The sequence below is a fragment of the Lepidochelys kempii genome, chromosome 14 (genome assembly GCF_965140285.1).
Source record: "Lepidochelys kempii isolate rLepKem1 chromosome 14, rLepKem1.hap1, whole genome shotgun sequence".
In the NCBI taxonomy this organism is placed as follows: domain Eukaryota; kingdom Metazoa; phylum Chordata; order Testudines; family Cheloniidae; genus Lepidochelys; species Lepidochelys kempii.
Window position 1 is genome coordinate 2683219 of NC_136393.1, and position 23727 is coordinate 2706945.

At 45.0% G+C, this 23727-nt stretch overlaps 1 protein-coding gene across 10 annotated transcripts in view; it reads left to right on the plus strand.

Annotated features, from left to right (window-relative positions):
- The window catches only part of BAIAP2 (BAR/IMD domain containing adaptor protein 2), an 88747-nt gene that overhangs the window by 6313 nt on the left and 58707 nt on the right, over positions 1–23727 (plus strand). For 8 of the 10 annotated variants that reach the window (XM_073311971.1, XM_073311967.1, XM_073311974.1 and 5 more), the window contains exons 2-3: positions 8682–8757; positions 15574–15660. The exons of 1 other annotated variant lie outside the window; for it this stretch is intronic. In XM_073311971.1, coding sequence (XP_073168072.1) covers positions 8682–8757; positions 15574–15660 — 163 coding nt within the window. The remainder of the gene's footprint in view (positions 1–8681; positions 8758–15573; positions 15661–23727) is intronic. One more of the 10 variants, XM_073311976.1, reaches the window with a different exon arrangement.

Here is a 23727-nt window from a genome sequence, read left to right on the forward strand (position 1 = left end):
GAAGATGAAGCCTCTCCGCTAGACGAGACCATGGGTCAGCTGAGCACAGCATTCTGGCAATCTGCGAGCACGACTCTAGTTCCCACACCTGATTTGCTTCAAGGTCCTGGTCTTAATCTTCAGAGTCAGTTGGGGCTCAGCCCACGGCGGGCCCAGCCCACATCTCCCTCCATGCGGAAGCTGTGACTGTCAGGGACGCTCTGAAATGAAAACCCTTGGGATGGCCAGGTATGTGGCGGCTTTGGCATGGGCCCCCTTCTGACGGAACACCCTTCCGAAAGTAGAGATGCGGGTGAACTCCAATCTTGCGTCTTCTCTGATGCCACACCGCAAGTCCCGCAGTACTGTCTGAGAGCAGTCATTTGCGCGCGTGTGGAGTAAGCAGTGGAAATGCTCCAAATGAGCTGCACGTTTCACCGGCTGAGGGGGTGGTGGAGAATGACTCTGCATGTGTACTGTTGCATTAAGTCACGCTGTTATTGCCTAGGTGATGTGGGGACAGTGGCATTTGCAATACATAGGTGCCAGTGTTTTTCGACGTTGTGTACCTTTGATGCCAGCTTCCTGCATGGGAGGGCTCTTAGAGGCAGAAATGGAAGGTATGTATTGAGCCTGCTCATAATTGAAATCGGACTTACTAATGAGTCCCGTGTAGCTTCTCAAGCAGAAGCTGAGCCTATTGAAACGATGAAGTGCTGTTTTAAACACAGGGAGGGACAGACTGAGATGTAAATTGTCATCTAGGTTTGGGTATTAAATATTAATGCCAAGATAATGAGATGAGTTTCTGAAGCTGGCGTGAGCCATTTAGCAATCGGAGTTCCTTGCAGCTGTTCTTACACTTTTGTAGCATGACTACATCTGAGCAGAGACTGTCTCCTGGATGCTTCCTCTCCCATTTATGATTGCCTTGACCTCCCCTGCCCCGCTAGTCATGGTCACATAGCCCTGTGACAACTACAGCAGTTGCTTGTATAAGCTCTTTGGGGCGGGAACCTTGTCATCTTGTCCGTCTGCGCACCTAACACAACAGAGCCATGGTTTTGGTTGGAGCCTTGGCGTGTTACTGCTACAATGGTATTAATCAATAGTACTAGTAGGCAAACCTTTAGGTGGGTGTTAGCTGACCTTTAATGGAGTTTAGCAGCTGGGAAACAAGGGGAAAAACAGCTCCCCAAGTTCCCCTGCGATGTCCTGCCGACCCCAGTATGGGAGCCTCTGTTTTATAATATGGCTGATCTAGTCAGGATGAAGAAACGGTGAGCTGAGCCGCAGCCATGTGCATGCAATGGCTTTTGCAGTAGAGCTGGCTGAGACCTGGAACGCGTCCATGAGCAGGGAAAACGGACCTAGCATGAAGGACCTCCTCTTCACAACTGCTGCTCTTCACTTCTTCAGCCCCTTGTTGGCAGGAATTATTGCGGTGTTCCAGATTGAGGGGTACTCGGGCACAGAGCATAAATTTCTTGCCCAAGACCACACACTGAGCTATTGCGGAAGCCTACTAGTATGTGGTACTGCACAGTGCAAAGATGGAGGCGAGACCTTCTGGCCCATCAAAATGAGGCCTGGCTATAGCTGCTGGAGGGATAATTGTTGAAGCATGCATGGTACTGACGTGCTCTGACATAGTGGTGAAGCATGCATGTTACTGACGTGCTCTGGTGCCCATTCTCTGTCCAGAGGAGCCTGTGTAATGCAAAATGCTGACTTCCTCTACTGATTGAAGACGCCTGTCTCATGCTGCTGACTGGTGAACAGCAATGTCTAATCAACTGATGTCCTCAGCTGTCTTTCGATTCCCTGTGCCTCCTAGAGGAGAGTGGAACAGGACTTCACGTTCAGCCGTGCGGGCAGTTTGAGACCATGGTGACACCTTCAGGAGAAACGTGCTGCCTCTTTTCTCTTCAGTTTAATGAATAAAATGGATTTTTTTCAAAGGTTTTAAGGAAATTCTGTTTATTTCCTACCCAGTAGAACCCTTACACAAAACAACTCACCTAAAATACTCCTGCCCCCTGCACAGGAGGACTTCAGATTTCGATAATGGGCTGATCTGAGCAAAGCTAAACTTTTGCATCCCTAGAAGTGGATGCATCCCTCTGCTTTTCTGGGAGGAATCCTAGCACATGTAAGGAGAGAGAGAGAGGAGACTTATCTCTCTCACCTCTGGAGCATCTCTTCTCCCGCTCTTTAATTCAGTAGAACTATGTCGTGGAGACCTTGTGCTTTGCATTAGTTTCATTTTTGGCAGTTGAATAAAGGCAGAACAACCCCAGAGAGCTGAGCAGTATTACTGAGGAGTTTAGTGCAGTGGAACAAAACAAAGCCCTTTCAACCTTTAGCTGGCAGTTTTTTCAGACTCTGCCCAGACAGCATGTGGAAGCAGACAACTTGTGGGTGAAGCTGATGGGGCAGAATTTGAGCAAGAATGTAGTTTGCTTTCGCTATCAGGGTTTTGCTGAATATTGGCCTTGCTTTACCCTTCTAACAATCTGATTACACCTTGCTGGGTCAAGAAAACATAGCTGCAGAGAGACGCATCTGTGTAAGCCTTGGTTGAGGCATGGAGGACTCTTCTCTATACTGTGAACTCTTTCAGTGGACCTTCTCTGTTTTAAGGAAGGTCTGGTTTGTGGAGGGGTGGTAAAGGCTCTCAGAATCCTTGCTCCTCCCTGCCCACTTGGCCTCGTAGTGAGCCTCATCAGTGCTGCTGATGCTACAACCAGCTGCTCTGTGTAGCACTGCAACAAGCAGTTTAATAGAAATAATTCCAGGGTTTTGCTGGATGATTCAGGGTGCAATAGACTAGTATCTGTCGTGCATGTAATGTACAGGGCGAACTTGTGTTACCAGAGTCTTTAAGAAAGGAAAAAAAAAAAATTGGGATCTCTCCAGTTTTCTTTGGGCTAGCCTGATACAAAGCTACATTAATTCTAGATTTCAGAGCAGCAGCCGTGTTAGTCTGTATTCGCAAAAAGAAAAGGAGGACTTGTGGCACCTTAGAGACTAACAAATTTAAAAAAATAACCACTCCATACAGCTAAATGCAGAGCCTTGCGTAATGACAGGTTTCAGAGTAGCAGCCGTGTTAGTCTCTAAGGTGCCACAAGTACTCCTTTTCTTTTTATTTCTAGAGAATCCGTCCTGCTCTCCCCACCTTGAGCGTCCAAAGACTTAAAAGTGAAAAGCACTTTTGTCACTTTTATTTTGGAGCAGCAGCCAGGATTGCATAGTTTCATTCCTGCATTGTGGCCTGCTTCATTAAATGGGTCCTTAACCAAATGAAAGGAGTTTCTAAAAACATTCACAGCCAGCAAACCACCTGTTTAAAAGTTTGGCTGATAAAATTTGCCAAGGGGGAGTTGGCTTCCTTTTATTCCATTACAATTGTCCCCTTTTGGGATGGTGTCCTGTCTCATCATTTGCTGTATTGAAGTGGCTGTCCTTCGTTTGTAGAACAATGGCTAGAAACATGTTCTTAATGGCTAAAGAGTGAAGTCTAAGCTTTTTATGTAACAGGCTTCAGATGTGCACGCCTAGGGATCAGAGTAACAGCCGTGTTAGTCTGTATTTGCAAAAAGAAAAGGAGGACTTGTGGCACCTCAGAGACTAACCAATTTATTTGAGCATAAGCTTTCGTGAGCTACAGATCACTTCATGGGATGCATACTGTGGAAAGTACAGAAGACGTTTTTATACACACAAACCATGAAAAAATAGATATTTACCACTACAAAAGGTTTTCTCTCCCCCCCCCACCCCACTCTCCTACTGGTAATATTGGTGTGTGTATGGTTTGTGTGTATAAAAACGTCTTCTGTACTTTCCCCAGTATGCATCCGATGAAGTGAGCTGTGGCCCACGAAAGCTCATGCTCAAATAAATTGGTTAGTCTCTGAGGTGCCACAGGTCCTGTTCTTTTTACATCTAGGGATGAGCCCTGTGTTCGATTCCCTTCTTATCCGCAAGATGCACTGTGCTTACAAAAACAAGGAGGACTTGTGGCACCCTAGCGAGTCTCTAAGGTGTCAAGTACTCCTCGGTTTTGCTGATACAGACTCACACGGCTGCCACTCAGAAACCTGTGTTTACAAAGCGTATTTACCTCTGTTGCTTGTACCTGTGCAGCAGGTTAATCCCCATACAGGGCTTACAACCAGGTCCAGGGTTGTTTCAGACAGGGGGCATGGAGTTTACACCCAAGAAAATAAAGTAGGTTTGACTTGCAGGTCCCAAAGATGCATTGCGCAAGGCAGCCCACTGCGACCAGCCTTGCAATGACTCATGGGAAACTGTTAAAATTCTTGCTGTAGCAATAAGCTCTGTGTGTGTTCTGATTAGGGATAATGCTATCTTCAGCCTGTGGATTCCATTAAATTATTTTATGTATCTAAGTCTTTTCCTTGGATAAGATATATATCCCCTCAGACACTGCTGCAAAAGTGATTTTTTTTTTATATTGTGTTTTTTTTACTGTCGTTAACCAAACAAACATTCAAAATCCTTCCTCACAGAAATCCTGCCAATATGTCTTCTGTGTAAACATTGCCCAGCCTGGGATTGCTGGGGCTGAGCATTGAATGGAGAAAAGCTTATGGTTGAAACAGCTCTGCCGGAGATGATGATGGTTGCTATGTGTTTTGAAGGGTGGAGAAAGGGGACTGGTCTCATTTCTAACTGATGTATGCGGTAGAGTTGTCTAGCTTGCTGTAAATGGTGGTGGAGAGACCATAGGTTGGTCGGTGGAAGGAACATGCAGGAACTAGTAGTAACTTGCGGGCATAATTCTTTACCAAATGTCACATGCATTAAATGTGACCTAAGGAATGATATGTGAATTCTCTGTCCCTTAGTGGTGGTTAACTTCTCATAGGTAATTGCCTCCTATAATTATGGAAGATAATCCATGAAACAGCTTGTTGCTACAGGGTCATTTTGTTCTAACAATCAGAATGTTCACTAAAAGCTGTAGGTGTTTGTCTGAAATATTTTGAACCAAACGGCAAAGGGTGACCGACAGTGTTTAATTAGCAGTAAAATTCCTACTGAGCCCTACATACTAACATTTAACATTCACACTCTAGACTCCCTGGGTATATCTCCTCCCTTGGAGGAGTACTGTGTGCGAACTATGCAATGCAAATCTAACCCTATCTCTCTACCTTTTGCTCAAGTGCCTTCAAAGCCAGGGTGGTGGCAGGGGGAGCTCACGCTGAGGCTTTGCAGCTGGATCTAGTTTAGATGAATGTTGTCTTAGATATTTGCTCTTTTGGTCTCTCTGGAAAGTTTCCCAGAGCGCAGTGAGTTTCTAGCTAGGACAGAGGTGGTCCTCTCCCTGGGTCAGCTGACAGGCTTCAATGCTCACTTCTCACTCTTGCTGGCCTGCTAGGAAAAGTGCTGGAGAAAAGCCTTTGCTGAGGATTAAAACACATTCCTGGGCTAACAAACACTGAAATCTAAAGTATTACCACTAAATAGTGTATTAAACTGCAGCCTCTGTGCTCAGATGTATCCCATGGTGAGATGGCGGCTTACTGAAATTAATAACCTGCTGTTCTAAACTTGTGAGATGGCAAAGACCTAGCAATGCTGATCAACATCAGTGGCTGTGAATGTATTTGCAGAAGCAAATTACTGTAAACAGTGTCTCAGTCTCAAAAGAACAGGCACCAGGAACTAAGAATAAAAATGCTTCAGGCGGAAAATGAGCTTTATGGTGTTTGGTCAGCTTCAAATGAGGTGACAGATGTTTAATCAGCTTATTCAACATAAGGGTCTGTCTGTCCCCTCCCCTCCCCTTCCAGAAATGTGTAACAGTCTGTGGTGTGAGGGTGAGAGCCTGGCCACCCCCTCCTTCCCCATGGGAATGCTCATTCACGCTTTAAGGGCACAAAGATATTTAGATATTAAACTGAATTTCATATCCCTGTCCTTGTCGACTGGCCCTTGCTTATCCCAGAGTGCTCGTCACTGAAGGTGGGTGGGGGACTCTCTCCAAAGACAGAGAGGCAAATATCCAGTAAGAAAAGGAGTATTTGAGTCTCTAAGGTGCCACAAGTCCTCCTTTTTCTTTTTGAGAATACAGACTAACACGGCTGCTACTCTGAAATATCCAGTAGCTACCCCTGGCTTGTGTTAGCTGCCAGGTTGCTCGCCCTATATAGCCAGAGTTAAGTTCAAGGGTCCGTGAGAAGAAGGAGACTTGGTTATCTCCTTCCCACAGAGCTCAGCTGGAGAACTGGGGTCTAGTTTTTAAGATGCAGTAGTTACAAGGAGATCGAATGACTTATTGGAGCAGAGCAGGGTAGGACAAGCCATTCATAGCCTGCTACAAACTTACAAAGATCCATTCTTTGGTAGAGATCTGATCACTGTATGTAGTGCTAGGAAAAAAGTCAACACTTTCCCACTGAAGTGAAAATACCCTCCCTATCCAGAAAGTGTCTCTGGTGTATTGGCATTTCCTGTCCCCTCCCTTCCAACTACAACAGACCTTACAAGAAGCCGCAATACCAGCCATTCTGAACACAGGTTCTGCCGTGTTGCACATGGCCTGATCCCAGGCTGGAGTGAACCCTGCCTGAAGGATGCATTCACTGTGATTGCCATTTTATTCTGTCATTGGCTCTTAAATAACTTTTTTTTAATACCTTACTCCAAATCCTCTTCTGTCAAGTGTGAGTGATCTGACTGATGTTGGCCTACGGTGATACCCAGGGCAATCCTTGAATGATGCATTCCCTCTTGCCATTCATTGTCCGCTCTGCAGTTGGTCTGACTTATGGTGGCTCTTGAAGGGAAAGGCTGGTGCAGAACTAGATAATTCTGGACTAGCCAGACCGAGTAATCCACCTTTAACTTGTTTTGTTTAAATCTTCTTCAGTGCATTAAATTATCTCTTAATTGTCACTTGTTTAAAAGTTCCTGTGACAAGGTAGCAAGGTCTAGGACAGAGCTCTTTTACAGACTCCCCCAGATGCTAGATTATTGCATGGTTATAAAGTTATTTCTGCTGACTCACTATTTCTGATCAGCTGAGTCCTCCTGGTGCCCATGCAGTAGCATAAGGGGGTTTAAGCCTCTTTCTGGGGGTGGGGCTAAGACTGAGAGGTACTGGGGGGGGGGGCGAAGTTTTAAGAACACAGAAGTGCAGGAGAAAGCTCAGGCTGAGTGTTTTGTGGTTCCGTGTTCTTTAAATTACTAAAGGCAAATTCCAGGCAAGTGGTGAGGGGGTTTTGGGATCAGCCGTGGTACATATGTTCTGTTAGGAAATGGCTGAGAATGCCACCTAATTAGCTCCATTATCCAACAATTCACTATCAATGGGCAGTGACTGTATCAAAACCAGGAATCTATAGGTCCAACCCTAACCCTTTACGAGACTCTGCTCTGGCTCATGCCAGCCAGAGGGGCTGAAGGAGAAGTTCCTAGGATGTTCCTGAGGGCTGCTGTTATCTCTGGGTTCTCAGCCTCATGCTAGGTATCCGTGCTGTGCCAAATGGCAGGCTGCTGGCGCACATGCTGAGGAGTAGCTCTGTGGAGGAGTTGCCCTTGATGATAAAAGAAAATGAGGGTTCCTTCCATCCTCTTTCTTAATCCATTGAGCTGATTCAACAGTTGCTGAGTAATGACCAATGCAGTGTAAGTGAAGAGAAGCCTGCCTTTTTCTGAATATCACCCCGTCGCTGGTATTGCTGTGGTTGCTACCCATTCATTCTTCCAAAAGGGAGGGTGTGTTTATCCTATGCAAGAAGCGAATATGTATGTTCTCTTTAGCTTGCATTTAGGAGTAGAAATATTTAAAAATTCTACTCCACACATTTTACCATATTATAATATACTGAGAGCTGAAGCAAACATATGGTCTGAAATATTATAACTAAACTGAGAAATTAGGGGGGAAAGCAGTCCGTTTTTGTTTTTTAGAAGGTTTTTGCAGATACTGTCAAAGGAAGATGCATGAATGGGTGCTTTGGTCCTTTATACACCTTTCTCTCTACAGTGTCACAAAATGCAATTTGGCATACCTACCACGTGGTGTTACATCCAGGTACAAAAGCATTCTTGGTACTCCATAAATATTTCTACATTGATAATGCCACCTATGTGTCCTTTCAAGAAAGGACAAGACAATACATGGGTTATAAATACAAAATAGATAATATGAACAGTACTTCTATTTAGCCAAACAGCTCTCTTTCTGTCAACTCTGCTGTGTTATCCATTTGATTTAGGAATGATTCTAGTTTAGTTTATCCCCAGCTGCTGTGATCATAGGATGATCTATGATCCTATTACTCTTTGGGCTTCATATTGCCAGTGCTGGAAAAAATAAATATCCTTCTAGGAAAATAAAATCCTCATGATGTCTGGAATTATTCATAAAACACTGCCGTACTTAAAACCGGGCTGTGTATGTGCAGCCAACATCCTCCTGTAAAACGTCAGTAAGTTTGGATTGTGTTTGTCTATAGAGGGCTGTGTGGGAGGATTCTCTGCTTCTGGGACTTACACACATGCTGCCATGCACAGCTATGTGGTGAATCAGCTACTCTGTGTGCGTACACAACAGACCTGGAGATGCTCAGTCTTGCTGCAGGGAGCCCTTCTGGTTCTTGCTTGTCCCTCGCCCAACCAGCTTTGCTAACATTTCCCGCTTCTTGTGCTCTCTCCTTCAGACGATCATGGAACAGTACAATCCCAGCCTCAGGAACTTCATTTCCATGGGCAAGAACTATGAAAAAGCCTTGGCAAGTAAGTGAAGTTGCACTGCAAATGCATTCAGTGCTGAAACCCCCGTGGTAGTAGGGGGGAGGGTTCTGGGCAGAGGTATACTGACATACTGGGTGCAGCTGGGCAGCGTTCTGGAATTTTGAAATGTTACTGGATGCATTTTTCCCCCTGGGGCGGGGGGAAATTGCAGAGTGGTTTTTCATATTTAAAAACAAGTCCTGATACGACAAAGAGGCACAAAGCCTGTCCCAGACCCTCGGTGCCTGAAGAAGCCTGGTCCCCGAAGCACCTTAAGAATGATGAGCTTGGAAAGGGCTTGAGCAGTAAAGATTTGGCTGTTAGTAGGGGGTGAGAACCATATATTTGCAATCTTCTTTTTTTTAAAGACCATCTTGCCATTTTAAAAATGAATAAAATATTGTTTTAAAAATCCTTATTTAAAATGGAGATTTTAATTTTTTTCTCTGATTTTTAAAGGCTGCCATTTCATGGCTGGGAGTGCCCAGAGCTAGGTAGTATAGCTAACCACTTCTTAAAATAGAATCCTAGAAGATTAGGGTTGGAAGAGACCTCAGGAGGTCATCTAGTCCAACCCCCTGCTCGTGGCAGGACCAACCCCAACTAAATCATCCCAACCAGGGCTTTGTCAAGCTTAAAAACCTCTAAGGATGGAAATCCCACCACCTCTCCAGGTAACGCATTCCAGTGCTTCACCACCCTCCTAGTGAAATAGTGTTTCCTAATATCCAACTGAGACCTTCCCCACTGCAACTTGAGATCATTGCTCCTTGTTCTGTCATCTGCCACCACTGAGAACAACCTAGCTCCATCCTCTTTGGACCCCCCCTTCCTCCTTTCAGGTAGCTGAAGGCTACCAAATCTTCCCTCACTCTTCTCTTCCGCAGACTAAATAACCCCAGTTTCCTCAGATGTGAAGTCACTCACTTGGAATATCCGGTCCTTTTTGGAGGTAGTTAAAGAAACATAAATTTAAATGACCTGTTGGCTTTCATAGATTCGCAGATTTTTAAGGCCAGAAGGGGCCACTATGATCACTTAGTCTGATTTCCTGGATAGCAGTGAACTTCACGCAATGCTTCCTGTGTCATCCCTTTTGTGGCAGGTTGTCTGGCTATAGATTTCACATTGCTGATCCTACAGGAGATTGACACATCGGTGTCTGGTAGCTTTTTGACAATGTGCGTTGAGTTAATAATAACCCGTAAAAGAAGCATCACTTGACTGTTGTCATCTTGCTCCTGAAAGCCATCGGATATCCATCTCCTGATAGGATTAGCAATGCGAAATTTAAGAGTCCTTGTCTAGCACAGCACAGGAGACCCATAGGCCAGCCGCGGTGTGCACCAACTTGATGTGGAAGGTCTGTCATATGCTAAGTCTGACAATCTTTCCGGAGTGCCTAAGGAGGGTGACATTGACGTGGTTATGCTACAAGAAGCTCGTGCTGCAGACTGTGAGCGAGCTGTAAGATGTAGAATTCATGGCTGCCAACTCATGACCACCATGAATGACCAAATTTGGCCTTGCTGTGTACATCAGGCATAGTCTTAAAGATATCTCAGCCCTGGAGGAATCCAAGATCATGGGCATCTCTATTACCGTGAAAAGAATTGGACATCTGACCACAATGAACATCTGTGAACATCTATAAACCTCCAAGTCTTGAAGCCTGTATTGCCACCTTGTTCCCACCCAGCTTTGTACCTTGGTGTGATTTCGATAGTCACCACTCGCGATGGGGCTGTAGCAGAAATGATGCAGCTGGTGAGCAGCTTACGGGTTGGGCTTGGTTCCTAACCATACACCTTCTTTTAGACCCCAAACAATGAAGGGATCTTTGCGTGCTCAGAGGAAATACTGAACACAATCTGGACCTCTGTTGTCTGAGGAAAGACAGTAAATGTTCCTCTGCAAGCTTCACAACCGGTGCTGGGAAACTTTCCTGGCAACCAACACAGCCTGTTATTGTGCTTGGCGGCTTTGAAGGTCTGTTGCTTGAATCAATGCTGAAACCATGCCGAAACTTCTGCAAACTGAACTGGGTTGCATATGCTACAGAAGTTGAAAGGCTGCATCGTGTCCAGCTGATCTGAGAAAACTGAACATAAGAATGGCCACACTGGGTCAGACCAAAGGTCCATCTAGCCCAGTATCCTGTCTTCCTACAGTGGCCAATGCGAAGTGCCCCAGAAGGAATGAACAGAACAGGTAATCATCAAGTGATCCATCCCCTGTTGCCCATTCCCCGCTTCTGGCAAACGGAGGCTAGGGACTCCATCCTTGCCTATCCTGGCTAATAGCCATAGGTGGACCTATCCTCCATGAATTTTAGTTTGGACCCTGTTATGGTCTTGGCCTTCACAACATCAGCAAAGAGTTCCGTAGGTTGACCGTGCGTTGTGTTAAAAAAACAAAAAAACAAAAACTTCCTTTTGTTGCCTATTAATTTCAGTTGGTGACTGAGCACTTTGTTCACCTTCTTATTAAAGCTTCTACAAAACCCCTTTCTCATGGCTATTGCAAGGTCTGTATTCCTGGCTGGCCCCTGGAGACAGAAGTACCCCTCAAGGAATAGGGAGGAATGGTGAGCCAGACACTGCAGAAGCACTGATAAAGCCATTGAACTCTGCCCGCTTGAAGAGAGGGAATGAGACAGTAGAGGGTCATTCAAGTCTCACAGCCTGAAGGCTCCTTTTTAAGGTTGGAGCAGCTGACTTGGTAAAATGCTAGCAACCGAAAGTGATGGCCAATGGTGTCGCCTTGCACCTCCCCTGTAATCCAAGGACCCAGACAGATGAGCTGGATAGACAGACTGTTCAGAAAGTGCTTTTTCTAAATGTCCAAAGTCCTTCCACTTCACTGCTGCCATTGCCACATACTGCAGAAGAAATGAACAAGAAATAAAAGGGGAAGGGCTGCTGGGGAGGACGATATTTATCCCAGATTCTTTAAGACTCAGGGGCCAAAGGGACAAGCATGGCTGGCAGACCTGTTAAATGCTGTGCATTTGACGGGGAAGATCCCAAAAAGCTGATGCAGGACAACAGTCGTTGCTCTCCTCAGACCTGGAAAACCATCCAATGATGCCATCAGTGATCCCTAGTTACTGGGAGGGGTTTTACTGGTGTGTCTCACCCTGTCTTTGAGGCTATCTTGCCAAAGGAGCAGGCTGGTTTCAGACCAGGAGGAAGCTGCTGTGACCAGAGGCTGACTTCCAGCGAATTTTAGAAATTGGAACAACACTGATAGGTTTAACCACCGCCTATGACACAATGTGGAGATTTGGGCTCAAGGCATCAAGGGTCATCAAATGCTGTAGCACTGTATGACTCCTGGCCACAATCTTGAGCAAGGAGATGCTGTGTCCTTTCGACTGGGCAGATCAGCAAAGCACACACCCTCGATGAGGGTTTACCTCACAGATCTGTGCTTGTCTCTTCACTATTAACATTTATATTAGTGACTTACCTCTCATAATTTTGTACAGGGTTTTTCTTTTGTTATGCTAACATTTCTTTTGCGGCAGAAGGCAAAGACCTCATCACCATTAGTGACAGCATCTCCACCAAGCTCAAGAAAATAGCAAAATATTTCCAGAACTGGAAGCCCTGGCCCAATGCCTCCAAAAGCTTGGTGGTAGCCTTTTACCTCAACAACAAAGCAGCCAGGGAGTAACTTAATGTCACCTTTTTGTAGTCAACTGTTCTAACGGTTCTGAAGTACTTGGGTATAAGTTTGCACAGAAGCTTGACTTCTGACGTTCACATGGAAAAGATGCGTAAAAAGCTAAGAGCAAGGGCTAACCTTGTGCAAAAAGTTGCATGCGTGATACAGGGCACTGATGCTCGCACACTTTGAACTGCCACTCAGGCACAGGTATGCTCAGTTGTTGAATATTGTGCACCAATCCGGATGGGGAGCTTGCATACCAAATCTCTGGACTCGCAGCTTAATGCTGCGCTGAGAATTCTAACTGGGTCATTAAAATCAACCCTGTTCAATGGTTGTCCAATGTGGCATATACACCCTTCAAGATCTGGAGAGACTCCCACACAGCTCATGAGTACGAGCGAGTCATGGCCAACCTGAACTTACCAATTCACGAGGACCTCCAGAACCTTTCAGAGAAGCTTGAAATCTCATAAGCCTTTTTGGGATTGAGCTAACGCTCTTTAAAGAGCCCTCACTACATCCTGAGGCGCACTGGGAAGACTTCTAGGATAATGTTCCATGTCCCAAAGACCTGATTGCTGACCCACAAAAGAACTTCCAGGCTTCAATATGTACCCCATAAACAATGATCCATGTTGAACCATTTCACAACATTGCATGGCAGATGCTGTCATCTTACACCTCTGCATGATGAGACAATATGATTGTGTCACAGACTATGGGCCACACTAAAAGAAAAGGAGGACTTGTGGCACCCTAGAGACTAACCAATTTATTTGAGCATGAGCTTTCGTGAGCTACAGCTCACTTTATCGGATGCATACTGTGGAAACTGCAGAAGATCTTTTATACACACACAGCATAAAAAAAAAAAGGGTGTTTACTACAATCTCTCCCCCCACCCCACTCTTCTGCTGGTAATAGCTTATCTAAAGTGATCACTCTCCTTACAATGTGTATGATAATCAAGGTGGGCCATTTCCATCATACACATTGCATCTGATGAAGTGAGCTGTAGCTCACGAAAGCTTATGCTCTAATAAATTGGTTAGTCTCTAAGGTGCCACAAGTCCTCCTTTTCTTTTTGCGAATACAGACTAACACGGCTGCTACTCTGAAATCTCTCCATTTGTGAAGATCCTGTTGTCGTATGTACCTTTCCCATCTGTCTTTTGATTGATGGGAAAAACATTTCATTAGGTGGTTGCATATATATTTTTTTTAATTAAAAGAACAAGTTCATACTTTTAAAGGAGCTCCATGAAAACATCTTATAGTCCAGTTCTCAAGTGAGTTTGTCCTGAGGCATCCTTTTTATGGAAAGGGGTGCACAGCAAAGTGAAGTCTGAGCTTTAAAGTAAAGTATAATGTATCTAACTTGTAGTGTGATCATGTGAAATCAGAGAGCTCCACCTTGATTTTAGTCTTGAGATTTTTCCCCCAAAATAATGTTTGGATGGAAACTACCAACTCCTATATAGTACCACCTTCCCATGTCCCCTTTGGGTCTGAACCCTTCCCTAACCTCCCCGTTTGCTTTTTGCTAGTTCTTGCTATTGGTGTCTAAGCAGGTTTTCTAGGTTAGAGGTCTGCAGATGATTGAGCTGGATGGACTCCAACCTTGAAAATACGCAGTAGCGCTCATTTTATAAAGCTTTCTGATCTGAATCCAGCTGGGCCCTATTGGCGGTTTCTTCTCAGAACTGAGCTGGTGTATAGAATTTAATTGCTTCTTACCTTCAGAGAAAAGTCCCTAAGGATTCAGCTGAGGTTCTAAGAATCAGTGTTTGAAAACCTCTATTGTAGAGGGCCCTGGGATCCTTAGAGTTCAGTTCCTATCTCTACCTGCCTGTTTAAGTTCTGCATTCAGTTACAGCCCTCCTTCTTTTAATTAAAAAAAAACAAAAAGCCCCCTGTATCTGGTGACTCAGACTTCTGCAGTATCACATCCTTTGGCTGAGATTTCAGAGACGACTCCTTTGAACAGCCACCCCTAATCCCCACGCATGCACCGGCTGTAGATAACCAATAGGACTCACTTAGCAGTCTCTCCACAAACTAAAGAAAAATAGAATTGCTTTTGCGGTAATCTCCTGGGGAACTGATACTTAACGGTGCCTTATTTGCAGCAGTGACTTCCAGCTCCGTTAAACAACCTTAACTAAATTGTGGTTCAGGAATTTGGTGGGTGTGTTCTTATTAATTTCATTTTAAGTCTCTCCTTCTGTGTGGGCTGCATTTAAAAATCAAATTCCTCCCGGGGAAGAAATGCACAAAATCTTGCAGGCAAAAAAGCTGTTTGTATTTGAGAATAAAGGTAATTTTATTTAATAATACATCCCTGAATGACCTGGACAAGAAATGGAGCCTCTTATTTAAAATGTTGCTAACTTAATCTGAGTGTGTATTTGTTGGGTGTGGTTTTGTTTAAACCTATGCCTAGAGTAAAATCAACATGTTACCCTTGATCTCTGAAAGCACTCTGGGGAAAACCTGCTTTGAGATCCTGACTGTAGCCTCCCTTCCCTATCCAGACTAAACATTACAGCACAAGGCTTCCTGTAACTTTTTTTTTTTAATTGCCTTTCTATTATTTTGTAGTTCTGATTGTAGCCCTTGTGAAGGGCACCTAAAGAAATTATCTTGATCAGTAACACATGTTGGCACATAATTTAAGAGTGTTGACCATGTTCTTGTGATTAGAGGAACCCCCTTCCCACTTATCTGATTAAAAGTGATGCGTGTAGTTGCAATGTCAACAAACTAGCGACAAGAATGAACTGTAATGAAAGTCTGTGTTCTGTTGTTTAGCAGTGATTTTTCTGAACAATAAAATGATTATTATAGGTAACGATAGTCGTGCTGGAGCTTTTATGAAAAGGTATCCAGTTCTTAAGTGCTCTTTTTTTGTCTGAATAACCCCATAAACTTAATGCTGTCGCCCTTTCCCTGCCTCATCCTGATCCCCTCCTTGCGAATTTATTACCCCCATTCATTGTCTCCTACCTCAAATTTAATTGCAAGCTCTGAGGGCCAGGGCCCTTGTCTGTTTGTCCTGTACAGTGTCTAGCACCCTGTTAGGCATTGTAGAAATTATTATAAGCCCTGAAGCTAACGAATAACTATTTCCTGATTGTTTTTCAGGTGTAACGTATGCTGCAAAAGGATATTTTGATGCTCTGGTTAAAATGGGGGAGTTGGCCAGTGAAAGCCAAGGATCTAAAGAACTGGGTAAGTCAGGCAGCTTAATCGTAAATAGAGTCAGTGTTTTTAAGTAACAGGAGTGAAACCAGATTCAGCTCAAGCGGTATGCTGTCAGATCTAATGTGGAGTTCCCCCTACCCACCTCAAATGGGTGGCCTCTGGTAGGGATGTCCCTTTGGATTTGAAATACTAGTTAACTAAGACGGCCTTCTTGTTGGCCACATAGTAAGTGACCCAGTGCGGTTCCTGGCGTCCTCAACTGGTGATGCTGTACAAATGAGGAATTTTTTAGCTAACATGAGCTCAATTGTCATGCTCCTCCCTTAACAAAACAAGGAAGCCATCTGACATTGCCCTTTCATAAGGGAAAAGAAACCTCTCAATTGACTGGTTTTTATTTGGTCTTTTTAGAGTGATCATCTAGCATATGGTTGGGCCAACCTGCAGCAGATGGACTGTCTAGGTGGAATATCTGTGATGGTGGAATAAATCCACCTCCAGTCTGTGTATGAGATCCACTGTGTTTGTCTCCATAAGTGGTGTGTTCGTATGCATTGCCAGGAAAATGTCATCACCAGCCTCCAGTTATTTAAAGTTAAAGAACAAAGCATGTTTTTGTCCCATGTTAGGTAAACACACACCTGTTAAGTCTGACTCTGCTGGGGCAGTGACTGTTGAAAAAGTGTAGCTCTTGCTTTCCTGTCCTCGCAGGAGAAGAGGCAGTCCCTACCTTTCATATAACCAAGAGAAGAATGCAGGCTTCGAGGCAGCAAGCATATTCCAAGACTTCTTGCTGCCTGCTTGCCGATACTACTGAAGCTCTGTCTGAGGGGCCCCGTGGGATAAACAGAGGCTGTGTCAAATGGGTCTCTCTCTTACCCCTCTTACTTCGGAAGATGGGAACGCAAGTTATTTTCTTAGCACGTGAATCATTTGGATTGCTTGGTGCAAACGTGTGGCTGACTCCATGTCTCTTTATCTGGGTTAGGAGGGGATTGATTTGGAAACATCATTCCAGTTACGAGCGCTTGCAGCAACTGCTAAGACGCACTCCACGGGAAGGCCTGACTCAGCTGAGTTAATGTGAAGATGTTTGACTTGCGGACTCTGCTCAGGCTCATATTGATAACCCATTTTCTATGGGGTTATTTAATGGCTGTACCTATTTCTGTGGGTGAAACGGTTGCGTAGTCTTGGGTGCTTTGGTTTTACATTTGGGTTTGAAGAGTTTTGGGGAGTGAGTTTGCTTGAACTGTCAGAGCAAAAGTGTCCAACTTTTAAAAAAGCTGAACAGCACCAGCCAACTAGCTAGTTCCTGCCCCTTTGAAAGGCAGAAGGGGTCGGCTGCAAAGAGAGACGACGGAGTAAAGCTTTACTCTGGTGCTCGTTTTGGCAGAAATCTCTTACAGCACAGACTTGGCTGTATGCTGCTGGAACTGGATTTGTGAGCTGGGCCCTGCTGACCGCAAGAGAGCAGTTGCTGGCTCTGGTACACGCTGTCTGCTGTCTACAGTTTTCCTATTTGGATGCACCCCATGACCTGTATTTGCCCAGCAGATTAGAATTACTCTAATGGCACCATCAATTCTAACCCCTTCAGTGACTCTTCCTTTCCCTCCCTTCTATTTACTCTTGAGATAAAGCAGTCAGGGAACGTCATTTCCACCTCTTTTTGGTCAGTCTGGCACTGTCAAAGCGGCTCTTGCCTTAACTCTAGAGTTCTCTCACTCAGGTCATTTCAGCTCCACATAAATGCGTTCCTTTCTCCCAAACTCCCCTTTGTAGATGCACCATCGTCCCCTGCTTGGCTCTCAGCTGTCCTAGGGTATGTCTACACTGCAAAAATAAGAGCCTCAAAGCTTGAGGCAACTGACTCAGGCTTGTGGGGTTAAAAATAGCCTTGTAGACATTCCTGCTCAGGGTGGACCCTGGGCTCTGAAACCTGGCAAAGGGGGAGGGTCTCCGCTTGGGCTGGAGCCTGGGCTCGGGAACTGTTTGTTTTTAGCTCCATAGTCACTTCTAAACTGGGAGGAGTGGTAGATACGCTGGAGGGGAGGGATAGGATACAGAAGGACCTAGACCAATTGGAAGATTGGGCCAAAAGGAATCTGATGAGGTTCAATAAGGATAAGTGCAGGGTCCTGCACTTAGGACGGAAGAACCCAATGCACAGCTACAGACTAGGGACCGAATGGCTAGGCAGCAGTTCTGCAGAAAAGGACCTAGGGGTGACAGTGGACGAGAAGCTGGATATGAGTCAGCAGTGTGCCCTTGTTGCCAAGAAGGCCAATGGCATTTTGGGATGTATAAGTAGGGGCATAGCGAGCAGATCGAGGGACGTGATCGTTCCCCTCTATTCGACATTGGTGAGGCCTCATCTGGAGTACTGTGTCCAGTTTTGGGCCCCACACTTCAAGAAGGATGTGGATAAATTGGAGAGAGTCCAGCGAAGGGCAACAAAAATGATTAGGGGACTGGAACACATGAGTTATGAGGAGAGGCTGAGGGAGCTGGGATTGTTTAGCCTGCAGAAGAGAAGAATGAGGGGGGATTTGATAGCTGCTTTCAACTACCTGAAAGGGGGTTCCAAAGAGGATGGCTCTAGACTGTTCTCAATGGTAGCAGATGACAGAACGAGGAGTAATGGTCTCAAGTTGCAGTGGGGGAGGTTTAGATTGGATATTAGGAAAAACTTTTTCACTAAGAGGGTGGTGAAACACTGGAATGCGTTACCTAGGGAGGTGGTAGAATCTCCTTCCTTAGAGGTTTTTAAGGTCAGGCTTGACAAAGCCCTGGCTGGGATGATTTAACTGGGAATTGGTCCTGCTTTGAGCAGGGGGTTGGACTAGATGACCTTCTGGGGTCCCTTCCAACCCTGATATTCTATGATTCTATGATTCTATGATTCTGAGAGTTGCTGCTGAGGGCTTTTTGCCATGTAGACGTACCCTTTGACATCTTGCCTTGTCTTCCAGAATGGAAGAAAACTATTCTTTCCTACTGACTCCGCCTGCTGGTCTTGCTAGCCTATATTACCGTACTAGGTAACTGCCTTAGTACTCGGTAATATAATCTCTAAGGAGCAGTTGATTATGGACAAAGGCTTCAGATGAGGTGACTTTAGGTTTCCAAAATTAGGAACCGTAAACCTCCTGTCTTCAATTTGGATCAGTCCTGCTTTCAGTAAGTTCCACGCAAAATTCCATTTCCTGACTCCTTTAGTTTACTGTAAATCCTACACTGATTCTGACATTGGCCCAACTATACACAATACGCTGGCTTAATCTGAAGCTTTTGTGGAGAAGCATTACATGTCATATTGACATCTAGTTTATCAGATTAAAACTGCCCACCGTAATCTGCTTCTGTGTAATAAATGAACACTAAAAAGAAATCTGATCTCCTGGTGGATGGTGCATGGAGCAACAACAATAATGAAGGTTGTACAAGTATCTCCATTTGAAAGGTTCATCTTCAGCTTCTCCTAGTTCTTCCAGTTTCTTTACCTTCTTTGCGGAAATATGTGGCACCCTAGCTTCGATCCCAGAAGTGACAGTTTTTTTGTAAAGTTTTTTAGCAAAAATAGTTCAGCTGTATGAGAACGTAACTGTCCCATTTATATTAAAAGCCTTTCGCTTCCCTTTTTGAACCGCTTCAAAAGATTTGAGAGAGAAACTTGAAGTCTGGTGTGTGTCATTTGGTGATCTGGTGGGAATTCATTGGAGTCTGTGAAAAATATAAAGGTTTTAAAGAAGGGCTTCTGGAACGTACATACTGCATACATACGGAATCTGCCAGCATTCTTTTGGTTGGGTGACTTCAATATTTTCAGTGCGTTTGAAAAAGGTTTTGAGTGTTGCATTTTTAATTCTTGTTGCACAGCTCCTTGGCTCAGGGCTTTAAAATTTAAAATAATGAAAATATTTTAATGACCCTTGCAGTTTTGCTCTCTAGTCTGAATAACTAGACCTAAAATAAAAGCCCGTGTGTAGTTATTCATGTTCTAGTGGGTGTGGTCTAATATTGACAGCTTTTGCTGCCTGGGTTTTTAAAAAGCGTAGTTTATGGGAGACTAAAATTGTGGCTAAAGTCTGGGAGAGCTGATATGGTCAATGACATAAATTGCTTCCTAGCCTGATTCCTAATCAGAGAATTCTTCATCGGGCATGGGAGAGGTGACCTTCTGAAACTGGCTTTTTAAACAGCATCCTTGATTGAAGGTATTAGTCTTCCTGGGAAGACCTTGAACTTGTCGGTCCTTTTTAACAAGATACAATTCACTCGCTGATAGCATCGAACAAGTGCCATTTGTTTACTTTGATCTAGGTTACCTCATTCATTACTGGAAGTTTTAACTGGCAGTTAAATTACTATCTTGCATTAGTGGAGCAAACCTACGATGACCCTCCCTTTGTGTTTTTGGGGGGAGGGGGGATAATCTTCCTCCTTTACCAGCATGAAAAGATGTTCCCAGATGTGTGCAGTGACTTCGTCCTGTTCTTCTTTTTAGGCTATGTCTACACTGTCAAATTGAATGACACAACTTTTGTCGTTCACAGGTACTTAAACCCCTCTTTGCCGCGGCAAGTGCCTGTGTGAATGCCTGCGTGGTCTGCTGGAGCACTGCCTGTCGACAGCGCAAACCCCAAAAGTGCCAACAAACAGCGTTCGCACTGCCTGACTTTTAGCGACACGGCCATGTCAACCAGGCCGTGTCGCTAAAAGCTGTGTAGTGTAGACATGGCCTTAGCCTGGGATTTTTTTGTCTCATAGGCTCACAGACTTTAAGGTCAGAAGGGACCATCGTGATTAGCTAGTCTGATGTCCTACACACTACAGGCCCCAGAATCTCTCCCACCCACTCCTGAAATAGACCCCTAAGCTGGCTAAGTTACTGAAGTCCTCAAATCGTGGTTTAAAGACTTCAAGTTACAGAGAATTCACCATTTACACTAGTTTAAATCTGCAGATGACCCGTGCCCCATGCTGCAGAGGAAGGCAAACCCCTCCCCCAGGGTCTCAGCCAATCTGCCATATTTGGGGTCAGGAAGTAATTTTCCCCTGGGTCAATCAGTTAGACCAGTGTTTTTCAACGAGGGGTACGAGTACTTTGGACATACGCACAGGTCTTCCAGGAGGTCCATCAACTCCTCGAGATCTTTGCCTAGTTTTACTACAGGCTACGTACCAAGCACCAGCAAAGTCAGTACAAACTAAAATTTCATAGACAATGACTTGTTTATACTGCTCCATATCCTATACACTGAAATAGAAGTACAATAATTCTATCCCAATTGATTTATAATTGGATGGTAAAAGTTAGAAAGTCAGCAATTTTTCAGTAATAGTGTGCTGTGATGCTTTTGTATTATGTCTGATTTTGTAACTTTTTAAGTGGGGTGAAACTTGGGAGCATACAAGACAAATCGGGCTCTAGAAAGGGCACAGTAGTCTGGAAAGGTTGATAACCACTGAGTTAGACCTTGAGCATGTAGGCAAGACCCACCAGGCAGGCAGTTGAGATATTTTTGTTGTTTTGAAGAAGAATGCCAAGTCTGACACAGCTGAATGCCAAACTCTGCTGTCCTACCATCCAGGGGAGAAAGTCACAGGTCGCTGGCTGCTTAACCTTTCCTCTCCAGAATGTAGACATTGCTTTCTTGCCATTCTAGGAAGAGGGACTGTTGTCAAATGTGTCTGACCTCTTTATAAAAGTTAATGAGGAATATTGTGAGGGTAGAGTCCATGTCTCAGATTTCCAGCCTGTTCTAACATTTGTAGAATGAATGTGTGAGTGTAATGGGCTCTTTCCATTTTGACTGAGCCGAAAGTGGAAAAACTGCCATCGCAAGTTTTATTCCTTTAGTCCTGTACAACTTTCCAGCCTGTCTTGAGAACCCAGGCTTACTTAATCCTCCTGATGATGTTTGTTCACTCCTCTGAGTTGAATCTTGTGAGTTTAATGAATGTTGCTTGTTGAGTTTGTTTGAAATCTGTCAGCGGCCTTTCTAATCCACCTCAGGCCTCCACCCACACACATTTAATTCTCTGTTCTCTGGTTCCTAGTCTAAAATCTGATTGTGGAGAATGTATAAAAGACAAGTGTGTAGAAAGGATGATCTCATGTAGTAACATACAGCCAGAATGCTTTATTCTTATTCCTTTAATAGACACTCTGGTTTGTTGAGCATTTAAGTAGAGGTGTCTCTCTGGTGTCTGCTCCGATCAGAACTCCACTAGGAAGCCTCAAGTTGACAACACTGGACTTCATGTGTAGACAAATGCTATCTCATGGAAGAGGGGGGGATGAAAATCGCCTCCTTCCTCTCGATGCTCAGTAACAAACAGCAACCGATTTTGGAATGTTCTGTCTGCATGCCCCAGAGAGGGCCTTAAAAGTGCCTTGTACAGGGGAAAATTGGGCTTTTCCTGATGCACAAAGAACATGACCATTATTTCACTGCTTCTCTTTCTATCTTTAAAATATCAGGAAAATAAGGGAAGACCAGACTTGAGCTGGAAGTCTATTTGGAGCTTTCTCTGCCTCTGACCGAAAGGGCCAGAGGTGCTGAAGCTGTACTGGGATCACGTCTCCCTCCTCTCTGGCAGACATTTGTGTTTAAATAGCTATTAAGCTTTCTGCCGTGATCTCTCCTGGATGTCCTCACCACTGCATGTTTGCGCTGGCGGCTCAGGGTCCATATTGTGTTGTCTGGGTCTTAGAGTGGAAGCTTCTAGAGGCAGGGACTGTGCCTTATGTTTGCACGTGTGCTAAGAACAGTGATATATGGGAAGTGACGAGACTCCCTAGGTAGGTACTTGGGGAGAGATTGCATGAAGTAAGGAATTCCCTGAATGTTTCTTTTTCATTGATGCTGCAGATTAGGTGGGGCGCTACCCAGAGAGCACAGGCAGACTTCTGCTCTGACTTGGTGTACTGTGATGCTCTCCAATGATTTGTGTGGATCCTTGCTGGAAAGAAGGGCAACACCTATCGTGCACAAAGCTGCTCTAGGAAGTTACTCTGAGCCCTTGTTAATGAGTTGCTGAGTGGGAGTTGAGTATTCGATATTTCACGGTATGCTGCCCTGAAAGGAAAACAATGTGCAGTCAGACAGATTGTAAATTAAGTGTGTCTGTAGCTGGTGGTTCTGAAGCATTGACTTGGTGTTGGAGAAGAAAACTTAAGGGAGGGTTTTCATGGTCTTTCATAGGCATGGAGTGCTGCAAGTCAAGCAAGTATACCCAGGTTGGGGTGAGGTGCAGTCCGGCCAGCAGTGAAACTATAGACTAGTTGCCTGGATGTTCCTGGGAACTGAGGGTACAACTACACTGCGCCCCCCCCCCCCCCCCCAAAAAAAAAAAAAAAGGCAGTGAGCCTCAGAGCCTGGGTCAGTGGACTCCGGCTGTGGGGCTAAAAATAGCAGTGGAGACATTCCTACTCGGGCTGGAGCCTGGGCTCTGAGACCCTCCCACCTCGCTGGATTTCAGAGCCTGGGCTCCAGCCCAAGGGGCAAAGCCTGCTGCTGTTCTTAGCCCCGTAGTGTGCCCTGGGCTCTGAGAGTCTCTCTGCAGCGTAGACGTGCCCTCTTTCACTTTGCTTCACTGGGACGAGGCTTTCAAACCCTTTCCCTGCTTGTTTCATTCTAGTGTCTATCGGCATCTCTTCAGTTCTTGTTCCCTATGCAGGAAAAACTAGACCCGCGCCCATGGTGCGAACTCCACCTCTGGGAGAGACTCCTTGTGCTGCTTAATTCAGTGTGTGCCATGCCTAGGCACAATGGGTCCAGGCCCGTAAGAAAGGCTCCGAGGCACTATGGCAACACCAAGAACAGTGATTCAGAGGCGTCTTGGAGGAGCTGTGTACTGATTTCAGAAGGGGGTTCGATGCTGAGAGCTTGGCTGAAGAGCGACTGGTCACTGTAGAGCCTGGTGGGTTTGGGCTTGGAACTGACACGGTCTTTGGAAAGAGCTTCTGAAGAATGTCCGTAAAATTTTACTGAGTCACCGGCCAAGGGGTCATGCTCTCCGAGGTGCCTCAGGCGTAGTCCTTCGAGACTAGTTACACAGTGGGTCATGGTCAAGGCTCTGCAT